This window comes from Oncorhynchus mykiss, unplaced genomic scaffold (assembly GCF_013265735.2).
Source record: "Oncorhynchus mykiss isolate Arlee unplaced genomic scaffold, USDA_OmykA_1.1 un_scaffold_119, whole genome shotgun sequence".
NCBI classification, from domain to species: domain Eukaryota; kingdom Metazoa; phylum Chordata; class Actinopteri; order Salmoniformes; family Salmonidae; genus Oncorhynchus; species Oncorhynchus mykiss.
In genome coordinates this window covers 703,573-726,694 of record NW_023493660.1, presented here as the reverse complement: position 1 = coordinate 726,694, position 23,122 = coordinate 703,573, and the positions used below count along the sequence as shown (strand labels likewise).

Here is a 23,122-nt window from a genome sequence, read left to right as displayed (position 1 = left end):
GGAGAAATTACTTGTAGTATTGGTCACCATCTTCAATTTGTTCCATCCCACTTGATTTTATTACGAGTAGGATAGCAGCCTACACGATAAATAACTTGTAATAGTGGTAGTAACTGTCGGGATGTCACCGTGATACAGTCTACACTGCTCAATGGGGAGAGTTTGCGCTGCAAGCCGACATCACAACATTTTTATTTTATTTAACAAGGAAAGTCTGTTAAGAACAAATTATTATTTACAATGACGGCCTACCCCGGCCAAACCTGGACGACGCTGGGCCAATTGTGTGCCGCTCTATGGGACTCCTAATCACGGCCGGATGTGATACAACATGGGCCACATCAGTGTCATTGCTCCTGCTGGAGGTGGAAGTAGATAGATATAGTGTAGCCAATATCAGGCCAGGGTGAAAGCTAAAGCACATTCATTGTAGTGGTTTTCGCCGAAAATGTACAACTATGGCATTAATGTCGGTCTAAAGAGACATTTATGTCTAAATAAATAAATAACACTATTAGTCCGATAGAACGGAATGATTCTGAACACTCCCACGTCCCAACTTCGACAGACACGTTTCAAATGATCACTGACATTTCTAGACAAAAACATAAATCCGCTAACTGAGAATCAGGATGACCGACTGAACCGAATCCGTTTGTCTCCACTCGACTCTCAACTGCGCTCCAAACGTCATCAATTTAGGCACCCGGCGTACGCTTATAACCTCTCCCGTCGCGGGCTGAACCACCTGGTTTTCTGAATGAAACCGTAGCTCGCCTCGCGCTATAAATAGAACGGACGGGGCTTTGACGTCACCAAGGAAGCCGCATCACGTCGTTTTGTTCCGTGCTGTTGTGTCTGCAGATTATTTTTTTCCCGAAGCGCTTTCGGATGGGGACGGACGGAGTACTTCTGAAGGCAGCCCGAACAATCAAGCTAGATACATAGTAGTGGTTATTGTTACATTGGGAGAAAAGGATTAACGTTCAACAAGCTGGGGCGCGATACCAGTTACGAAATGATTTTGCAGTATTTGCCTAGCTAGCGGCGAGCGATTCTTATTTGTACAGGAGCCATCGAGCTACCTGCAATTATTGAATCGCACTCTGAACTCCTGCCTGTAGTTTTGGTTGACCAGATCACACTCACTCAGCCCTAGAGAACGGTAGGTGCTTCTGTTATGACATCTTGGCCAACTGGAACGAAGACTAGGGTGTCGTCCTCCCTGTTATTTCACTACAGAGCTGTGCCTGGCACTTACACGGTAGTTGAGTCGAGAGGCACTTTAACTCATTTTAATGTGGATACAAATTATATCATGCAAGGACATCGTTCTTGTTACATTATTTGATTGATTTCATTATTTGACTCCCAGGTTAGTGTCAATTTCGAGTAAACTACAGCAGTCTGGTTGTGAAACACATTGTGGAGGTTTGGAAACGTTTAAAGACTTTGCACCTAAATGACATCACAGAGTGATTATGCCAAGCAGCAGACTCCCATCAACTATCTTCAGAAATGATAAACAAGTCATGTTTAATTATTTAAAAAATGTATGTAGCTAATTAGATTAGTTTATTAGTCACATGCACAGGGTCACAAATGTAATTGCAGGGTACAGTGAAATTCTTAAGTTCTGACATGATGTTACACTCAGGCCCATTTTGGGGAATATCTCGTGTCATCAAACCTCTGACGTGTTGTTACGCTCCGTGCCCTCCTCTTTCAGAGTAGCATCACTGGTGCTGACTAGGCCCGTTAACTCCTCTTTCAGAGTAGCATCACTGGTGCTGACTAGGCCCGTTAACTCCTCTTTCAGAGTAGCATCACTGGTGCTGACTAGGCCCGTTAACTCCTCTTTCAGAGTAGCATCACTGGTGCTGACTAGGCCCGTTAACTCCTCTTTCAGAGTAGCATCACTGGTGCTGACTAGGCCCGTTTCCTCCTCTTAGCTACTGAGGTCAACTGTTCTGAATGCCATACAGTAGGACTAAATCCTACCTGTCGGCTGGCCCCTCTTTACCCGAGACCTTTCGGCTGGCCCCTCTTTACCCGAGACCTTTCGGCTGGCCCCTCTTTACCCGAGACCTTTCGGCTGGCCCCTCTTTACCCGAGACCTTTCGGCTGGCCCCTCTTTACCCGAGACCTTTCGGCTGGCCCCTCTTCTGACCTCAGACAATACTAAACAACAAGTGTAAATTCAACAGTAGTGTAACGGCTGAAGCAAACACAAAGCTTGGTTGGTCCATAGTCCCTTCTCGGTTGAAGAGCTAAACTGATTTGTTTTGGATGCAGGGCTGCGGATTAGAGCCAGTTTCCTCCTCCTCCCTCTATTCCCTGACCTCTGGATGTGTTCTGCAGTAGTGTGGTTCTAGAGCAGCAGAGTGACAGATTAGTGGACCTCAGTGTTAATACTATCCTGTCGCCATGTCATCAGTATAATCATAAGAATGTGAATAGCTGCTTATTAGAACGTGTTTCAGGGTTGTTTTGAATGAACTGAGTGAAAATGAAGTCTTAATTTAAACGTGTACCTACATTATGTTGTTCATCTGCGTTGTTTAGGCGATCTACTACCTGACGTTGCATCATCATCATCCAACGTGATTGAGCCTGTTTTCTTTCCTGTCACACAGGGCCCTGAACAGTAGTATGGACTACGAGAGACCCAATGTTGAGACCATTAAGTGTGTTGTGGTGGGAGACAACGCCGTAGGGAAGACACGGCTGATCTGTGCTCGGGCCTGCAACACCACTCTGAACCAGTACCAACTACTGGCCACACACGTCCCTACGGTCTGGGCTATAGACCAGTACAGAGTGTGTCAAGAGGTACAAACCTAACCCTGACCCCTGACCCCTAACCCCAACACACATCCCTACGGTCTGGGCTATAGACCAGTATAGAGTCTGTCAAGAGGTACAACCCTAACCCCTAACCCCAACACACATCCCTACGGTCTGGGCTATAGACCAGTACAGAGTCTGTCAAGAGGTACAACCCTAACCCTGACCCCTAACCCCAACACACATCCCTAAAGTCTGGGCTATAGACCAGTACAGAGTCTGTCAAGAGGTATAAACCTAACCCTGAACCCTGACGACCCCTAACCCCAACGCACGTCCCTACGGTCTGGGCTATAGACCAGTATAGAGTCTGTCAAGAGGTACAAACCTAACCCTGACCCCTAACCCCAACACACATCCCTACAGTCTGGGCTATAGACCAGTACAGAGTCTGTCAAGAGGTATAAACCCTGAACCCTGACGACCCCTAACCCCAACGCACGTCCCTACGGTCTGGGCTATAGACCAATACAGTCTGTCACTACCTGTCTCTCTACACTGCAGCTGAAACAGCCCTACCTGTCATCAAACAGCCCTACCTGTCATCAAACAGCCCTACCTGTCATCAAACAGCCCTACCTGTCAACAAACAGCCCTACCTGTCGCCCTACCTGTCGCCAAACAGCCCTACCTGTCACCAAACAGCCCTACCTGTCACCAAACAGCCCTACTGTCAACAAACAGCCCCACCTAAGAAAGCCTGTCCCTAAGAAAGCCTGTCCCTTTAAGAACTCAGTGATGATGTCACAGCTAAGGTATATGTTTTACTGATGAAAGATGTCAATAGTTTAAGAATATTTCTGTCATTATTACAGCATTATATATCTTGTTTTTATGCTAGCTATCTACCATTATTAGCTACATTTTCGCCTATAATTGTTAGCTGGTTAGTCGGATGTTGCTAGCTACTTGTATTTTTGTTTCACTCATTGGATTATTTTAACAGATGGAGACTGTATCTTGTTATTGCTAAATTAATGTGCCTTATCTTAGTATTGATGCCATTGTATTCATGTTTATTATTTCCAGACCACATGGATAAATGGACAGTTAATTGGATAATCACAGCTGAGTGACATGGCACAGATCTGCAAACATTGTTAATCTCCAATCAACATTATAGAACCCTAAACTGAGGAACTGCCTCTCTAACAGGAGTACAATCTCCATTACTTCACCGACTCAATCAGTGTATAAATTTAAAGGCATCACCCTCTAATTCAAGACTTACTTGATCACTCACCCCCCGCCTGTCATCACTCACCTCCCACTTGTCATCACTCACCCCCACCTGCATTCTATGTACAGTATTTTAAATGAATCTTGTTTAAAAATCTGTATGTTTTCTAATATGTGTCTCTGTGTGACCCGCTGTAGGTGTTGGAGCGCTCCAGGGATGTGGTGGATGAGGTCAGTGTGTCTCTCAGGCTGTGGGACACCTTTGGCGATCATCATAAAGACAGACGCTTCGCATACGGAAGGTAAGCTGACACCTGGGGCTGAGATGCTGGGGCTGAGATGCTGGGGCTGAGATGCTGGGGCTGAGATGCTTGGGCGCTGGGGCTGAGGTTGGGGCTGGGGCTGAGGTTGGGGCTGGGGCTGGGGCTGGGGCTGGGGTTGAGGTTGGGGCTGAGGTTGGGGCTGAGGTTGGGGCTGAGGTTGGGGCTGAGGTTGGGGCTGAGGTTGGGGCTGAGGTTGGGGCTGAGGTTGGGGCTGAGGTTGGGGCTGGGGCTGGGGCTGGGGCTGGGGCTGGGGCTGAGGAGTGTTTTTTTTTCTGGAATGGCTAAGGATGAGTAGGGGTGGATTGGGTACGGATGGGATGGGTAAGGGTGGGATGGGTAAGGGTGGGATGGATGGGTAAGGATGGGATGGGTAAGGGTGGGCTGAGTAAGGATGGGTAAGGATGAGTAAGGGTGGGATGGGTAAGGATGGGATGAGTAAGGATGTGTAAGGATGGGTAAGGATGGGATGGGTAAGGATGGGATGGGTAAGGATGGGATGAGTAAGGATGGGATGGGTACGTATGGGATGGGTACGGATGGGAGGAGTAAGGATGGGAGGAGTAAGGATGGGAGGAGTAAGGATGGGAGGAGTAAGGATGGGTACGGATGGGCAAGGATGGGAGGAGTAAGGATGGGAGGAGTAAGGATGGGAGGAGTAAGGATGGGTAAGGATGGGATCGGTAAGGGTGGGATGAGTAAGGATGGGTGAGGGTGGGATGAGTAAGGGTGGGATGGGTAAGGGTGGGATGAGTAAGGATGGGTAAGGATGGGATGGGTAAGGATGGGATGGGTAAGGATGGGTAGGTATGGGTAAGGATGGGATGGATGGTAGGGATGGGATGGGTGGGGATGGATGGATGGGTAGGGAGGGGTAGGTAGGGGTAAGGATGGGATGGGTAGGAATGGGATGAGTAAGAATGGGTAAGGATGGGATGAGTAAGGATGGGTAGGAATGGGTAAGGATGGGATGGATGAGATGGATGGGTTGGGATGGGTTGTGTAAGGATGGGATGGATGGGTAGGGATGGGATGGATGGGTAAAGATGGGTAAGGATGGGTAGGGATGGGTAAGGATGGATGGGGATGGGTAGGGATGGGATGGGTAGGGAGGGGATGGGATGGGTAAGGATGGGATGGGTAAGGATGGGATGGGTAAGGATGGGATGAGTAAGGATGGGATGGGTAAGGATGTGTGAGGATGGGATGAGTAAGGATGGGATGAGTAAGGATGGGATGAGTAAGGATGGGATGGGTAAGGATGGGTAAGGATGGGATGACTAAGGATGGGATGGGTAAGGTTGGGTAAGGATGAGTAAGGATGGGATGAGTAAGGATGGGGATGGGTAAGGATGGGGATGGGTAAGGATGGGGATGGGTAAGGATGGGATGGGTAAGGATGGGATGAGTAGGGATGGGTAAGGATGGGATGAGTAAGGATGGGATGAGTAAGGATGGGATGAGTAAGGATGGGATGAGTAGGGATGGGTAGAGTAAGGATGGGTAGAGTAAGGATGGGATGGGTAAGGATGGGATGGGTAAGGAAAGAATGTGTAAGGATGGGATGGGTAAGGATGGGATGAGTAAGGATGGGCTGAGTAAGGATGGGCTGAGTAAGGATGGGATGAGTTAGAATGGGATGAGTAAGGATGGGATAATGAGTAAGGATGGGATGGGTAAGGATGGGATGGGTAGGGATGGGTAAGGATGGGATGGGTAGGGATGTTTAAGGATGTTTAAGGATGGGTAAGGATGGGTAAGGATGGATAAGGATGGATAAGGATGGGATGGGTAAGGATGGGTAAGGATGGATAAGGATGGGTAAGGATGGGGTGAGTAAGGATTGGTTGGGATGCGTAAGGATTGGTTGGGATGGGATGGGTAAGGATGTGTAAGGATGGGATGAGTAAGGATGGTTAAGGATGGGATGAGTAAGGATGGATAAGGATGGGATGAGTAAGGATTGGATGAGTAAGGATGTGATGTGTAAGGATGGGATGGGTAAGGATGGGTAAGGATGGGATGGGTAAGGATGGAATGAGTAAATATGGAATGGGTAAGGATGGGATGGGCAAGGATGGGTAAGGATAGGATGGGTAAGGATGGGTAGGGATGGGTAAGGATGGGATGGGTAAGGATGGGATGGATGGGTAAGGATGGGTAGGGATGGGTAAGGATGGGTAGGGATGGGATGGGTAAGGATGGGATGGGTAAGGATGGGATGAGTAAGGATGGGATGGGTAAGGATGGATAAGGATGGGTAAGGATGGATAAGGATGGGATGGGTAAGGATGGGTAAGGATGGGTAAGGATGGATAAGGATGGGTAAGGATGGGGTGAGTAAGGATTGGTTGGGATATGTAAGGATGGGATGGGTAAGGATGTGTAAGGATGGGATGAGTAAGGATTGGATGAGTAAGGATGTGATGTGTAAGGATGGGTAAGGATGGGATGGGATGGGTAAGGATGGGATGGGTAAGGATGGAATGAGTAAATATGGGATGGGTAAGGATGGGATGGGTAAGGATAGGATGGGTAAGGATGGGTAGGGATGGGTAAGGATGGGATGGGCAAAGATGGGTAAGGATAGGATGGGTAAGGATGGGATGGTTAAGGATGGGATGGGCAAGGATGGGATGGGCAAGGATGGGAGGAGTAAGGATGGGATGAGTAAGGATGGGATGAGTAAGGATGGGATGGGTAAGGATGGGATGAGTAAGGATGGGTAAGGATGGGATGAGTAAGGATGGGTAAGGATGGGTGAGGGTGGGATTAGTAAGGATGGGATGGGTAAGGGTGGGATGAGTAAGGATGGGTAAGGGTGGGATGGGTAGGTATGGGTAAAGATGGGATGGATGGTAGGGATGGGATGCGTAAGGATGGATGGATGGGTAGGGAGGGGTAGGTAGGGGTAAGGATGGGATGGGCAAGGATGGGTAAGGATAGGATGGGTAAGGATGGGTAGGGATGGGTAAGGATGGGATGGGTAAGGATGGGATGGATGGGTAAGGATGGGTAAGGATGGGTAGGGATGGGTAAGGATGGGTAGGGATGGGATGGGTAAGGATGGGATGAGTAAGGATGGATAAGGATGGGTAAGGATGGATAAGGATGGGATGGGTAAGGATGGGATGGGTAAGGATGGGTAAGGATGGATAAGGATGGGTAAGGATGGGGTGAGTAAGGATTGGTTGGGATGTGTAAGGATGGGTAAGGATGGGATGGGTAAGGATGTGTAAGGATGGGATGAGTAAGGATTGGATGAGTAAGGATGTGATGTGTAAGGATGGGTAAGGATGGGATGGGATGGGTAAGGATGGGATGGGTAAGGATGGAATGAGTAAATATGGGATGGGTAAGGATGGGATGGGTAAGGATAGGATGGGTAGGGATGGGTAAGGATGGGTAGGGATGGGTAAGGATGGGATGGGCAAAGATGGGTAAGGATAGGATGGGCAAGGATGGGATGGGCAAGGATGGGATGGGCAAGGATGGGAGGAGTAAGGATGGGATGAGTAAGGATGGGATGGGTAAGGATGGGATGAGTAAGGATGGGTAAGGATGGGATGAGTAAGAATGGGTAAGGATGGGTGAGGGTGGGATTAGTAAGGATGGGATGGGTAAGGGTGGGATGAGTAAGGATGGGTAAGGGTGGGATGGGTAGGTATGGGTAAAGATGGGATGGATGGTAGGGATGGGATGGGTAAGGATGGATGGATGGGTAGGGAGGGGTAAGGATGGGATGGGTAGGAATGGGTAAGGATGGGATGAGTAAGGATGGGTAGGGATGGGTAAGGATGGGATGGGTAAGGATGGATGAGATGGATGGGTTGGATGGGTAGGGATGGGATGTGTAAGGATGGGATGGATGGGTAGGGATGGGATGGATGGGTAAGGATGGGTAGGGATGGGTAAGGATGGGTAAGGATGGATGGGGATGGGTAGGGATTGGATGAGTAAGGATGTGTAAGGATGGGATGAGTAAGGATGGGAGGGGTAAGGATGGGAACGGATGGAATGGGTAAGGATGGGATGAGTAAGAATGGGATGAGTAAATATGGGATGGGTAAGGATGGGTAAGGATGGTATGGGTAAGGATGGGAACGGATGGAATGGGTAAGGATGGGATGAGTAAGAATGGGATGAGTAAATATGGGATGGGTAAGGATGGGTAAGGATGGGATGGGTAAGGATGGGAGGAGTAAGGATGGGATGGGTAAGGATGGGAGGAGTAAGGATGGGATGGGTAAGGATGGGTAAGGATGGGATGGGTAAGGATGGGATGAGTAAGGATGGGATGAGTAAGGATGGGATGGGTAAGGATGGGATGGGTAAGGATGGGATGGGTAAGGATGGGATGGGTAAGGATGGGATGAGTAAGGATGGGATGAGAAAATATGGGAGGAGTAAGGATGGGATGGGTAAGGATGGGAGGAGTAAGGATGGGATGGGTAAGGATGGGAGGAGTAAGGATGGGTACGTATTGGATGGGTACGGAGGAGTAAGGATGGGAGGAGTAAGGATGGGAGGAGTAAGGATGGGAGGAGTAAGGATGGGTGAGGGTGGGATGAGTAAGGGTGGGATGGGTAAGGGTGGGATGAGTAAGGATGGGTAAGGATGGGATGGGCAAGGATGGGATAAGGATGGAATGAGTAAGGGTGGGATGAGTGAGGATGGGTAAGGATGGGATGGGTAAGGATGGGTAAGGATGGGATGGGTAAGGATGGGATGGGTAAGGATGGGATGAGTAAGGATGGGTAAGGATGGGATGAGTAAGAATGGGTAAGGATGGGTGAGGGTGGGATTAGTAAGGATGGGATGGGTAAGGGTGGGATGAGTAAGGATGGGTAAGGGTGGGATGGGTAGGTATGGGTAAAGATGGGATGGATGGTAGGGATGGGATGGGTAAGGATGGATGGATGGGTAGGGAGGGGTAAGGATGGGATGGGTAGGAATGGGTAAGGATGGGATGAGTAAGGATGGGTAGGGATGGGTAGGGATGGGATGGGTAAGGATGGATGAGATGGATGGGTTGGATGGGTAGGGATGGGATGTGTAAGGATGGGATGGATGGGTAGGGATGGGATGGATGGGTAAGGATGGGTAGGGATGGGTAAGGATGGGTAGGGATGGGTAAGGATGGGTAAGGATGGATGGGGATGGGTAGGGATTGGATGAGTAAGGATGTGTAAGGATGGGATGAGTAAGGATGGGATGGGTAAGGATGGGAACGGATGGAATGGGTAAGGATGGGATGAGTAAGAATGGGATGAGTAAATATGGGATGGGTAAGGATGGGTAAGGATGGTATGGGTAAGGATGGGAACGGATGGAATGGGTAAGGATGGGATGAGTAAGAATGGGATGAGTAAATATGGGATGGGTAAGGATGGGTAAGGATGGGATGGGTAAGGATGGGAGGAGTAAGGATGGGATGGGTAAGGATGGGAGGAGTAAGGATGGGATGGGTAAGGATGGGTAAGGATGGGATGGGTAAGGATGGGATGAGTAAGGATGGGATGAGTAAGGATGGGATGGGTAAGGATGGGATGGGTAAGGATGGGATGGGTAAGGATGGGATGGGTAAGGATGGGATGAGTAAGGATGGGATGAGAAAATATGGGAGGAGTAAGGATGGGATGGGTAAGGATGGGAGGAGTAAGGATGGGATGGGTAAGGATGGGAGGAGTAAGGATGGGTACGTATTGGATGGGTACGGAGGAGTAAGGATGGGAGGAGTAAGGATGGGAGGAGTAAGGATGGGAGGAGTAAGGATGGGTGAGGGTGGGATGAGTAAGGGTGGGATGGGTAAGGGTGGGATGAGTAAGGATGGGTAAGGATGGGATGGGCAAGGATGGGATAAGGATGGAATGAGTAAGGGTGGGATGAGTGAGGATGGGTAAGGATGGGATGGGTAAGGATGGGTAAGGATGGGATGGGTAAGGATGGGATGAGTAAGGATGGGATGAGTAAGGATGGGATGGGTACGTATGGGATGGGTACGTATGGGAGGAGTAAGGATGGGAGGAGTAAGGATGGGAGGAGTAAGGATGGGAGGAGTAAGGATGGGAGGAGTAAGGATGGGTACGTATTGGATGGGTACGGATGGGCAAGTTTGGGAGGAGTAAGGATGGGAGGAGTAAGGATGGGAGGAGTAAAGATGGGAGGAGTAAGGATGGGTAAGGGTGGGATTGGTAAGGGTGGGATGAGTAAGGATGGGATGGGTAAGGGTGGGATGAGTAAGGATGGGTAAGGATGGGATGGGCAAGGATGGGTAGGTATGGGTAAGGATGGGATGGATGGTAGGGATGGGATGGGTGGGGATGGATGGATGGGTAGGGAGGGGTAGGTAGGGGTAAGGATGGGATGGGTAGGAATGGGATGAGTAAGAATGGGTAGGAATGGGTAAGGATGGGTAAGGATGGGATGGATGAGATGGATGGGTTGGGATGGGTTGTGTAAGGATGGGATGGATGGGTAGTGATGGGATGGATGGATGGGGATGGGATGGGTAGGGATGGGATGGGATGGGTAAGGATGGGATGGGTAAGGATGGGATGAGTAAGGATGGGATGGGTAAGGATGTGTGAGGATGGGATGAGTAAGGATGGGATGAGTAAGGATGGGATGAGTAAGGATGGGATGGGTAAGGATGGGTAAGGATGGGATGACTAAGGATGGGATGGGTAAGGTTGGGTAAGGATGAGTAAGGATGGGATGAGTAAGGATGGGATGAGTAAGGATGGGATGAGTAAGGATGGGGATGGGTAAGGATGGGAATGGGTAAGGATGGGGATGGGTAAGGATGGGGATGGGTAAGGATGGGGATGGGTAAGGATGGGGATGGGTAAGGATGGGGATGGGTAAGGATGGGATGGGTAAGGATGGGCTGAGTAGGGATGGGTAAGGATGGGATGAGTAAGGATGGGCTGAGTAGGGATGGGTAAGGATGGGATGAGTAGGGATGGGTAAGGATGGGATGAGTAAGGATGGGATGAGTAAGGATGGGATGAGTAGGGATGGGTAAGGATGGGATGAGTAAGGATGGGTAGAGTAAGGATGGGTAGAGTAAGGATGGGATGGGTAAGGATGGGATGGGTAAGGATGGGTAGGCATGGGTAAGGATGGGATGGGTAAGGAAAGAATGTGTAAGGATGTGTAAGGATGGGATGGGTAAGGATGGGCTGATTAAGGATGGGCTGAGTAAGGATGGGCTGAGTAAGGATGGGCTGAGTAAGGATGGGCTGAGTAAGGATGGGCTGAGTAAGGATGGGCTGAGTAAGGATGGGATGAGTTAGAATGGGATGGGTAAGGATGGGATGGGTAGGGATGGGTAAGGATGGGATGGGTAGGAATGGGTAGGGATGGGTAAGGATGGGTAAGGATGGGTAAGGATGGATAAGGATGGATAAGGATGGATAAGGATGGGATGGGTAAGGATGGGAGGAGTAAGGATGGGATGGGTAAGGATGGGATGGGTAAGGATGGGATCGGTAAGGATGGGATGGGTAAGGATGGGATGGGTAAGGATGGGATGAGTAAGGATGGGATGAGAAAATATGGGATGGGTAAGGATGGGAGGAGTAAGGATGGGATGGGTAAGGATGGGAGGAGTAAGGATGGGATGGGTAAGGATGGGAGGAGTAAGGATGGGTACGTATTGGATGGGTACGGATGGGCAAGTTTGGGAGGAGTAAGGATGGGAGGAGTAAGGATGGGAGGAGTAAAGATGGGAGGAGTAAGGATGGGTAAGGATGGGATCGGTAAGGGTGGGATGAGTAAGGATGGGTGAGGGTGGGATGAGTAAGGGTGGGATGGGTAAGGGTGGGATGAGTAAGGATGGGTAAGGATGGGATGGGTAAGGATGGGATGGGCAAGGATGGGATAAGGATGGAATGAGTAAGGGTGGGATGAGTGAGGATGGGTAAGGATGGGATGGGTAAGGATGGGTAAGGATGGGATGGGTAAGGATGGGATGAGTAAGGATGGGATGAGTACGTATGGGATGGGTACGGATGGGAGGAGTAAGGATGGGAGGAGTAAGGATGGGAGGAGTAAGGATGGGAGGAGTAAGGATGGGAGGAGTAAGGATGGGAGGAGTAAGGATGGGTACGTATTGGATGGGTACGGATGGGCAAGTTTGGGAGGAGTAAGGATGGGAGGAGTAAGGATGGGAGGAGTAAAGATGGGAGGAGTAAAGATGGGAGGAGTAAGGATGGGTAAGGATGGGATCGGTAAGGGTGGGATGAGTAAGGATGGGATGGGTAAGGGTGGGATGAGTAAGGATGGGATGAGTAAGGATGGGATGGGTAAGGATGGGATGGGCAAGGATGGGTAGGTATGGGTAAGGATGGGATGGATGGTAGGGATGGGATGGGTGGGGATGGATGGATGGGTAGGGAGGGGTAGGTAGGGGTAAGGATGGGATGGGTAGGAATGGGATGAGTAAGAATGGGTAAGGATGGGATGAGTAAGGATGGGTAGGAATGGGTAAGGATGGGATGGGTAAGGATGGGATGGATGAGATGGATGGGTTGGGATGGGTTGTGTAAGGATGGGATGGATGGGTAGTGATGGGATGGATGGGTAAAGATAGGTAAGGATGGGTAGGGATGGGTAAGGATGGGTAGGGATGGGTAAGGATGGATGGGGATGGGTAGGGATGGGATGGGTAGGGATGGGATGGGATGGGTAAGGATGGGATGGGTAAGGATGGGATTAGTAAGGATGGGATGTGTGAGGATGGGATGAGTAAGGATGGGATGGGTAAGGATGGGTAAGGATGGGATGGGTAAGGATGGGATGAGTAAGGATGGGATGAGTAAGGATGGGGATGGGTAAGGATGGGGATGGGTAAGGATGGGATGGGTAAGGATGGGATGAGTAGGGATGGGTAAGGATGGGATGAGTAAGGATGGGATGAGTAAGGATGGGATGAGTAGGGATGGGTAAGGATGGGATGAGTAAGGATGGGTAGAGTAAGGATGGGTAGAGTAAGGATGGGATGGGTAAGGATGGGATGGGTAAGGATGGGTAGGCATGGGTAAGGATGGGATGGGTAAGGAAAGAATGTGTAAGGATGTGTAAGGATGGGATGGGTAAGGATGGGCTGAGTAAGGATGGGCTGAGTAAGGATGGGCTGAGTAAGGATGGGCTGAGTAAGGATGGGCTGAGTAAGGATGGGCTGAGTAAGGATGGGCTGGGTAAGGATGGGATGGGTAAGGATGGGATGGGTAGGGAAGGGTAGGGATGGGTAAGGATGGGTAAGGATGGGTAAGGATGGATAAGGATGGGATGGGTAAGGATGGGATGGGTAAGGATGGGTAAGGATGGGTAAGGATGGGTAAGGATGGGTAAGGATGGGTAAGGATGGGGTGAGTAAGGATTGGTTGGGATGCGTAAGGATTGGTTGGGATGGGATGGGTAAGGATGTGTAAGAATGGGATGAGTAAGGATGGTTAAGGATGGGATGAGTAAGGATGGATAAGGATGGGATGAGTAAGGATTGGATGAGTAAGGATGTGATGTGTAAGGATGGGTACGGATGGGATGGGATGGGTAAGGATGGGATGGGTAAGGATAGGATGGGTAGGGATGGGTAAGGATGGGTAGGGATGGGTAAGGATGGGATGGTTAAGGATGGGATGGGTAAGGATGGGATGGATGGGTAAGGATGGGTAGGGATGGGTAAGGATGGGTAGGGATGGGATGGGTAAGGATGGGATGGGTAAGGATGGGATGGGTAAGGATGGGATGGGTAAGGATGGGATGGGTAAGGATGGGATTAGTAAGGATGGGATGGGTAAGGATGGATAAGGATGGGTAAGGATGGATAAGGATGGGATGGGTAAGGATGGAAAAGGATGGGTAAGGATGGGGTGAGTAAGGATTGGTTGGGATGTGTAAGGATGGGTAAGGATGGGATGGGTAAGGATGTGTAAGGATGGGATGAGTAAGGAAGGGATGAGTAAGGATGTGATGTGTAAGGATGGGTAAGGATGGGATGGGTAAGGATGGGATGGGTAAGGATGGGATGGGCAAGGATGGGTAAGGATAGGATGGGTAGGGATGGGTAAGGATGGGTAGGGATGGGTAAGGATGGGATGGGCAAGGATGGGTAAGGATAGGATGGGTAAGGATGGGATGGGCAAGGATGGGATGGGCAAGGATGGGAGGAGTAAGGATGGGATGAGTAAGGATGGGATGAGTAAGGATGGGATGGGTAAGGATGGGATGAGTAAGGATGGGTAAGGATGGGATGAGTAAGGATGGGTGAGGGTGGGATGAGTAAGGATGGGATGGGTAAGGGTGGGATGAGTAAGGATGGGTAAGGGTGGGATGGGTAAAGATGGGATGGATGGTAGGGATGGGATGGGTAAGGATTGATGGATGGGTAGGGAGGGGTAGGTAGGGGTAAGGATGGGATGGGTAGGAATGGGTAAGGATGGGATGAGTAAGGATGGGATGAGTAAGGATGGGGATGGGTAAGGATGGGGATGGGTAAGGATGGGAATGGGTAAGGATGGGGATGGGTAAGGATGGGGATGGGTAAGGATGGGGATGGGTAAGGATGGGGATGGGTAAGGATGGTGATGGGTAAGGATGGGATGGGTAAGGATGGGCTGAGTAGGGATGGGTAAGGATGGGATGAGTAAGGATGGGCTGAGTAGGGATGGGTAAGGATGGGATGAGTAGGGATGGGTAAGGATGGGATGAGTAAGGATGGGATGAGTAAGGATGGGATGAGTAGGGATGGGTAAGGATGGGATGAGTAAGGATGGGTAGAGTAAGGATGGGTAGAGTAAGGATGGGATGGGTAAGGATGGGATGGGTAAGGATGGGTAGGCATGGGTAAGGATGGGATGGGTAAGGAAAGAATGTGTAAGGATGTGTAAGGATGGGATGGGTAAGGATGGGCTGATTAAGGATGGGCTGAGTAAGGATGGGCTGAGTAAGGATGGGCTGAGTAAGGATGGGCTGAGTAAGGATGGGATGAGTTAGAATGGGATGGGTAAGGATGGGATGGGTAGGGATGGGTAAGGATGGGATGGGTAGGAATGGGTAGGGATGGGTAAGGATGGGTAAGGATGGGTAAGGATGGATAAGGATGGATAAGGATGGATAAGGATGGATAAGGATGGGATGGGTAAGGATGGGAGGAGTAAGGATGGGATGGGTAAGGATGGAATGGGTAAGGATGGGATCGGTAAGGATGGGATGGGTAAGGATGGGATGGGTAAGGATGGGATGAGTAAGGATGGGATGAGAAAATATGGGATGGGTAAGGATGGGAGGAGTAAGGATGGGATGGGTAAGGATGGGAGGAGTAAGGATGGGATGGGTAAGGATGGGAGGAGTAAGGATGGGTACGTATTGGATGGGTACGGATGGGCAAGTTTGGGAGGAGTAAGGATGGGAGGAGTAAGGATGGGAGGAGTAAAGATGGGAGGAGTAAGGATGGGTAAGGATGGGATCGGTAAGGGTGGGATGAGTAAGGATGGGTGAGGGTGGGATGAGTAAGGGTGGGATGGGTAAGGGTGGGATGAGTAAGGATGGGTAAGGATGGGATGGGTAAGGATGGGATGGGCAAGGATGGGATGGGCAAGGATGGGATAAGGATGGAATGAGTAAGGGTGGGATGAGTGAGGATGGGTAAGGATGGGATGGGTAAGGATGGGTAAGGATGGGATGGGTAAGGATGGGATGAGTAAGGATGGGATGAGTACGTATGGGATGGGTACGGATGGGAGGAGTAAGGATGGGAGGAGTAAGGATGGGAGGAGTAAGGATGGGAGGAGTAAGGATGGGAGGAGTAAGGATGGGTACGTATTGGATGGGTACGGATGGGCAAGTTTGGGAAGAGTAAGGATGGGAGGAGTAAGGATGGGAGGAGTAAAGATGGGAGGAGTAAAGATGGGAGGAGTAAGGATGGGTAAGGATGGGATCGGTAAGGGTGGGATGAGTAAGGATGGGATGGGTAAGGGTGGGATGAGTAAGGATGGGATGAGTAAGGATGGGATGGGTAAGGATGGGATGGGCAAGGATGGGTAGGTATGGGTAAGGATGGGATGGATGGTAGGGATGGGATGGGTGGGGATGGATGGATGGGTAGGGAGGGGTAGGTAGGGGTAAGGATGGGATGGGTAGGAATGGGATGAGTAAGAATGGGTAAGGATGGGATGAGTAAGGATGGGTAGGAATGGGTAAGGATGGGATGGGTAAGGATGGGATGGATGAGATGGATGGGTTGGGATGGGTTGTGTAAGGATGGGATGGATGGGTAGTGATGGGATGGATGGGTAAAGATAGGTAAGGATGGGTAGGGATGGGTAGGGATGGGTAAGGATGGATGGGGATGGGTAGGGATGGGATGGGTAGGGATGGGATGGGATGGGTAAGGATGGGATGGGTAAGGATGGGATGAGTAAGGATGGGATGTGTGAGGATGGGATGAGTAAGGATGGGATGGGTAAGGATGGGTAAGGATGGGATGGGTAAGGATGGGATGAGTAAGGATGGGATGAGTAAGGATGGGGATGGGTAAGGATGGGGATGGGTAAGGATGGGATGGGTAAGGATGGGATGAGTAGGGATGGGTAAGGATGGGATGAGTAAGGATGGGATGAGTAGGGATGGGTAAGGATGGGATGAGTAAGGATGGGTAGAGTAAGGATGGGTAGAGTAAGGATGGGATGGGTAAGGATGGGATGGGTAAGGATGGGTAGGCATGGGTAAGGATGGGATGGGTAAGGAAAGAATGTGTAAGGATGTGTAAGGATGGGATGGGTAAGGATGGGCTGAGTAAGGATGGGCTGAGTAAGGATGGGCTGAGTAAGGATGGGCTGAGTAAGGATGGGCTGGGTAAGGATGGGATGGGTAGGGATGGGTAAGGATGGGATGGGTAGGGAAGGGTAGGGATGGGTAAGGATGGGTAAGGATGGGTAAGGATGGATAAGGATGGGATGGGTAAGGATGGGATGGGTAAGGATGGGTAAGGATGGGTAAGGATGGGTAAGGATGGGTAAGGATGGGGTGAGTAAGGATTGGTTGGGATGCGTAAGGATTGGTTGGGATGGGATGGGTAAGGATGTGTAAGAATGGGATGAGTAAGGATGGTTAAGGATGGGATGAGTAAGGATGGATAAGGATGGGATGAGTAAGGATTGGATGAGTAAGGATGTGATGTGTAAGGATGGGTAAGGATGGGATGGGTAAGGATGGAATGAGTAAATATGGGATGGGTAAGGATGGGATGGGTAAGGATAGGATGGGTAGGGATGGGTAAGGATGGGTAGGGATGGGTAAGGATGGGATGGTTAAGGATGGGATGGGTAAGGATGGGATGGATGGGTAAGGATGGGTAGGGATGGGTAAGGATGGGTAGGGATGGGATGGGTAAGGATGGGATGGGTAAGGATGGGATGGGTAAGGATGGGATGGGTAAGGATGGGATGGGTAAGGATGGGATTAGTAAGGATGGGATGGGTAAGGATGGATAAGGATGGGTAAGGATGGATAAGGATGGGATGGGTAAGGATGGAAAAGGATGGGTAAGGATGGGGTGAGTAAGGATTGGTTGGGATGTGTAAGGATGGGTAAGGATGGGATGGGTAAGGATGTGTAAGGATGGGATGAGTAAGGAAGGGATGAGTAAGGATGTGATGTGTAAGGATGGGTAAGGATGGGATGGGTAAGGATGGGATGGGTAAGGATGGGATGGGCAAGGATGGGTAAGGATAGGATGGGTAGGGATGGGTAAGGATGGGTAGGGATGGGTAAGGATGGGATGGGCAAGGATGGGTAAGGATAGGATGGGTAAGGATGGGATGGTTAAGGATGGGATGGGCAAGGATGGGATGGGCAAGGATGGGAGGAGTAAGGATGGGATGAGTAAGGATGGGATGAGTAAGGATGGGATGGGTAAGGATGGGATGAGTAAGGATGGGTAAGGATGGGATGAGTAAGGATGGGTGAGGGTGGGATGAGTAAGGATGGGATGGGTAAGGGTGGGATGAGTAAGGATGGGTAAGGGTGGGATGGGTAGGTATGGGTAAAGATGGGATGGATGGTAGGGATGGGATGGGTAAGGATTGATGGATGGGTAGGGAGGGGTAGGTAGGGGTAAGGATGGGATGGGTAGGAATGGGTAAGGATGGGATGAGTAAGGATGGGATGAGTAAGGATGGGTAGGGATGGGTAAGGATGGGATGGGTAAGGATGGGATGGATGAGATGGATGGGTTGGATGGGTAGGGATGGGATGTGTAAGGATGGGATGGATGGGTAGGGATGGGATGGATGTGTAAGGATGGGTAGGGATGGGTAAGGATGGGTAGGGATGGGTAAGGATGGGAACGGATGGAATGGGTAAGGATGGGATGAGTAAGAATGGGATAAGTAAATATGGGATGGGTAAGGATGGGTAAGGATGGGATGGGTAAGGATGGGAGGAGTAAGGATGGGATGGGTAAGGATGGGATGAGTAAGGATGGGATGAGTAAGGATGGGATGAGTAAGGATGGGATGTGTAAGGATGGGATAAGGATGGGAAGAGTAAGGATGGGATGGGATGGGTAAGGGTGGGATGAGTAAGGATGGGTAAGGATGGGTGAGGGTGGGATGAGTAAAGATGGGATGGGTAAGGGTGGGATGAGTAAGGATGGGTAAGGGTGGGATGGGTAAGGATGGGATGGGTAAGGATGGGATGAGTAAATATGGGATGGGTAAGGATGGGATGGGTAAGGATGGGAGGAGTAAGGATGGGATGAGTAAATTTGGGATGGGTAAGGATGGGATGGGTAAGGATGGGAGGAGTAAGGATGGGAGGAGTAAGGATGGGATGGGTAAGGATGGGTAAGGATGGGATGGGTAAGGATGGGATGAGTAAGGATGGGATGAGTAAATATGGGATGGGTAAGGATGGGAGGAGTAAGGATGGGTGGAGTAAGGATGGGATGGGTAAGGATGGGAGGAGTAAGGATGGGATGGGTAAGGATGGGATGTGTAAGGATGGAATGAGTAAGGATGGGTAAGGATGGGATGGGTAAGGGTGGGATGAGTAAGGATGGGTAAGGGTGGGATGAGTAAGGATGGGATGGGTAAGGGTGTGATGAGTAAGGATGGGTAAGGGTGGGATGGGTAAGGATGGGATGGGTAAGGATGGGTAGGTATGGGTAAGGATGGGATGGATGGTAGGGATGGGATGGGTAAGGATGGATGGATGGGTAGGGAGGGGTAGGTAGGGGTAAGGATGGGATGGGTAGGAATGGGATGAGTAAGAATGGGTAAGGATGGGATGAGTAAGGATGGGTAGGGATGGGTAAGGATGGGATGGGTAAGGATGGGTTGGATGGGTAGGGATGGGATGTGTAAGGATGGGATGGATGGGTAGGGATGGGTAGGGATGGGTAAGGATGGGTAGGGATGGGTAAGGATGGGTAGGGATGGGTAAGGATGGGATGAGTAAGGATGGGATGAGTAAGGATGTGTAAGGATGGGATGTGTAAGGATGGATGAGTAAGGATTGGTAAGGATGGGATGGGTAAGGATGGGTAAGGATGGGTAAGGATGGGATGGGTAAGGTTTGGATGTGTAAGGATGGGATGAGTAAGGATGGGATGGGTAAGCATGGGTAAGGATGGGATGGGTAAGGGTAAGGATGGGATGAGTAAGGATGGGATGGGTAAGGATGGGATGGGTAAGGATGGGATGAGTAAGGATGGGTAGAGTAAGGATGGGATGGGTAAGGATGGGTAGTGATGGGTAAGGATGGGATGGGTAAGGTTGGCATGGGTAAGGATGTGTAAGGATGGGATGGGTAAGGATGGGATGATGAGTTAGGATGGGATGATGAGTAAGGATGGGATGATGGGTAAGGATGGGATGGGTAGGGATGGGTAAGGATGGATAAGGATGGATAAGGATGGGATGGGTAAGAATGGGATGGGATGGGTAAGGATGGGATGGGTAAGGATGGGATGGGTAAGGATGGGAGGAGTAAGGATGGGAGGAGTAAGGATGGGAGGAGTAAGGATGGGATGAGTAAGGACGGGATGAGTAAGGATGGGTAAGGATGGGTAAGGATGGGATGGGTAAGGATGGGCAAGGATGGGAGGAGTAAGGATGGGAGGAGTAAGGATGGGAGGAGTAAGGATGGGAGGAGTAAGGATGGGAGGAGTAAGGATGGGATTGGTAAGGATGGATGGATGGTAGGGACGGGATGAGTAAGGACGGGATGAGTAAGGACGGGATGAGTAATGACGGGATGGGTAGGGATGGGATGGGTAAGGACGGGATGGGTAAGGATGGGATGAGTAAGGATGGGTAGGGATGGGTAAGGATGGGATTGGTAAGGATGGGATGGATGAGATGGATGGGTTGGATGGGTAGGGATGGGATGTGTAAGGATGGGATGGATGGTTAGGGATGGGATGGATGGGTAAGGATGGGTAGGGATGGGTAAGGATTGGTAGGGATGGGTAAGGATGGATGGGGATGGGTAGGGATTGGATGAGTAAGGATGTGTAAGGATGGGATGAGTAAGGATGGGAACGGATGGAATGGGTAAGGATGGGATGAGTAAGAATGGGATGAGTAAATATGGGATGGGTAAGGATGGGTAAGGATGGGATGGGTAAGGATGGGAACGGATGGAATGGGTAAGGATGGGATGAGTAAGAATGGGATGAGTAAATATGGGATGGGTAAGGATGGGATGGGTAAGGATGGGATGGGTAAGGATGGGAGGAGTAAGGATGGGATGGGTAAGGATGGGATGAGTAAGGATGGGATGAGTAAGGATGGTGTGAGTAAGGATGGGATGTGTAAGGATGGGATAAGGATGGGATGAGTAAGGATGGGATGGGATGGGTAAGGGTGGGATGAGTAAGGATGGGTAAGGATGGGTGAGGGTGGGATGAGTAAAGATGGGATGGGTAAGGGTGGGATAAGTAAGGATGGGTAAGGGTGGGATGGGTAAGGATGGGATGGTAAGGATGGGATGAGTAAATATGGGATGGGTAAGGATGGGAGGAGTAAGGATGGGATGAGTAAATATGGGATGGCTAAGGATGGGAGGGGTAAGGATGGGAGGGGTAAGGATGGGATGGGTAAGGATGGGAGGAGTAAGGATGGGATGGGTAAGGATGGGAGGAGTAAGGATGGGATGGGTAAGGATGGGTAAGGATGGGATGGGTAAGGATGGGATGAGTAAGGATGGGATGAGTAAGGATGGGATGAGTAAATATGGGATGGGTAAGGATGGGATGGGTAATGATGGGAGGAGTAAGGATGGGATGGGTAAGGATGGGATGGGTAAGGATGGGATGGGTAAGGATGGGAGGTGTAAGGATGGAATGAGTAAGGATGGGTAAGGATGGGATGGGTAAGGGTGGGATGAGTAAGGATGGGTAAGGATGGGTGAGGGTGGGATGAGTAAGGGTGGGATGGGTAAGGGTGGGATGAGTAAGGATGGGTAAGGGTGGGATGGGTAAGGATGGGATGGGTAAGGATGGGTAGGTATGGGTAAGGATGGGATGGATGGTAGGGATGGGATGGGTAAGGATGAATGGATGGGTAGGGAGGGGTAAGGATGGGATGGGTAGGAATGGGATGAGTAAGAATGGGTAAGGATGGGATGAGTAAGGATGGGTAGGGATGGGTAAGGATGGGATGGGTAAGGATGGGATGGATGAGATGGATGGGTTGGATGGGTAGGGATGGGATGTGTAAGGATGGGATGGATGGGTAGGGATGGGTAGGGATGGGTAAGGATGGGTAAGGATGGGTAGGGATGGGTAAGGATGGATGGGGATGGGTAGGGCTGGGTAAGGATGGGATGAGTAAGGATGGGATGAGTAAGGATGGGATGAGTAAGGATGTGTAAGGATGGGATGAGTAAGGATGGGATGGGTAAGGATGGGATGAGATGAGTAAGATTGGGTAAGGATGGGATGAGTAAGGATTGGTAAGGATGGGATGAGTAAGGATGGGATGGGTATGGATGGGTAAGGATGGGTAAGGATGGGATGGGTAAGGTTTGGATGTTTAAGGATGGGATGAGTAAGGATGGGATGGGTAAGGATGGGTAAGGATGGGATGGGTAAGGGTAAGGATGGGATGAGTAAGGATGGGATGGGTAAGGATGGGATGAGTAAGGATGGGATGAGTAAGGATGGTGTGAGTAAGGATGGGATGTGTAAGGATGGGATAAGGATGGGATGAGTAAGGATGGGATGGGATGGGTAAGGGTGGGATGAGTAAGGATGGGTAAGGATGGGTGAGGGTGGGATGAGTAAAGATGGGATGGGTAAGGGTGGGATAAGTAAGGATGGGTAAGGGTGGGATGGGTAAGGATGGGATGGTAAGGATGGGATGAGTAAATATGGGATGGGTAAGGATGGGATGGGTAATGATGGGAGGAGTAAGGATGGGATGGGTAAGGATGGGATGGGTAAGGATGGGATGGGTAAGGATGGGAGGTGTAAGGATGGAATGAGTAAGGATGGGTAAGGATGGGATGGGTAAGGGTGGGATGAGTAAGGATGGGTAAGGATGGGTGAGGGTGGGATGAGTAAGGGTGGGATGGGTAAGGGTGGGATGAGTAAGGATGGGTAAGGGTGGGATGGGTAAGGATGGGATGGGTAAGGATGGGTAGGTATGGGTAAGGATGGGATGGATGGTAGGGATGGGATGGGTAAGGATGAATGGATGGGTAGGGAGGGGTAAGGATGGGATGGGTAGGAATGGGATGAGTAAGAATGGGTAAGGATGGGATGA

The 23,122-nt window shown here is 50.3% G+C and overlaps 1 protein-coding gene across 16 annotated transcripts in view; it reads left to right on the top strand.

Annotated features, from left to right (window-relative positions):
- The window catches only part of LOC110514595 (rho-related BTB domain-containing protein 1-like), a 90,100-nt gene that overhangs the window by 21,760 nt on the left and 45,218 nt on the right, over positions 1-23,122 (top strand). For 15 of the 16 annotated variants that reach the window (XR_005041646.1, XR_005041643.1, XR_005041645.1 and 12 more), the window contains 2 exons: positions 2,637-2,832; positions 4,225-4,328. Coding sequence is in view for 4 of the 16 variants with exons in the window: in XM_036972040.1 (XP_036827935.1) it covers positions 2,637-2,832; positions 4,225-4,328 (300 nt within the window). In the remaining 12 variants the exon portion in view is untranslated. Of the gene's footprint in view, positions 1-716; positions 1,166-2,636; positions 2,833-4,224; positions 4,329-23,122 lie in introns of those variants that run through there. The other variant, XM_036972041.1, reaches the window with a different exon arrangement.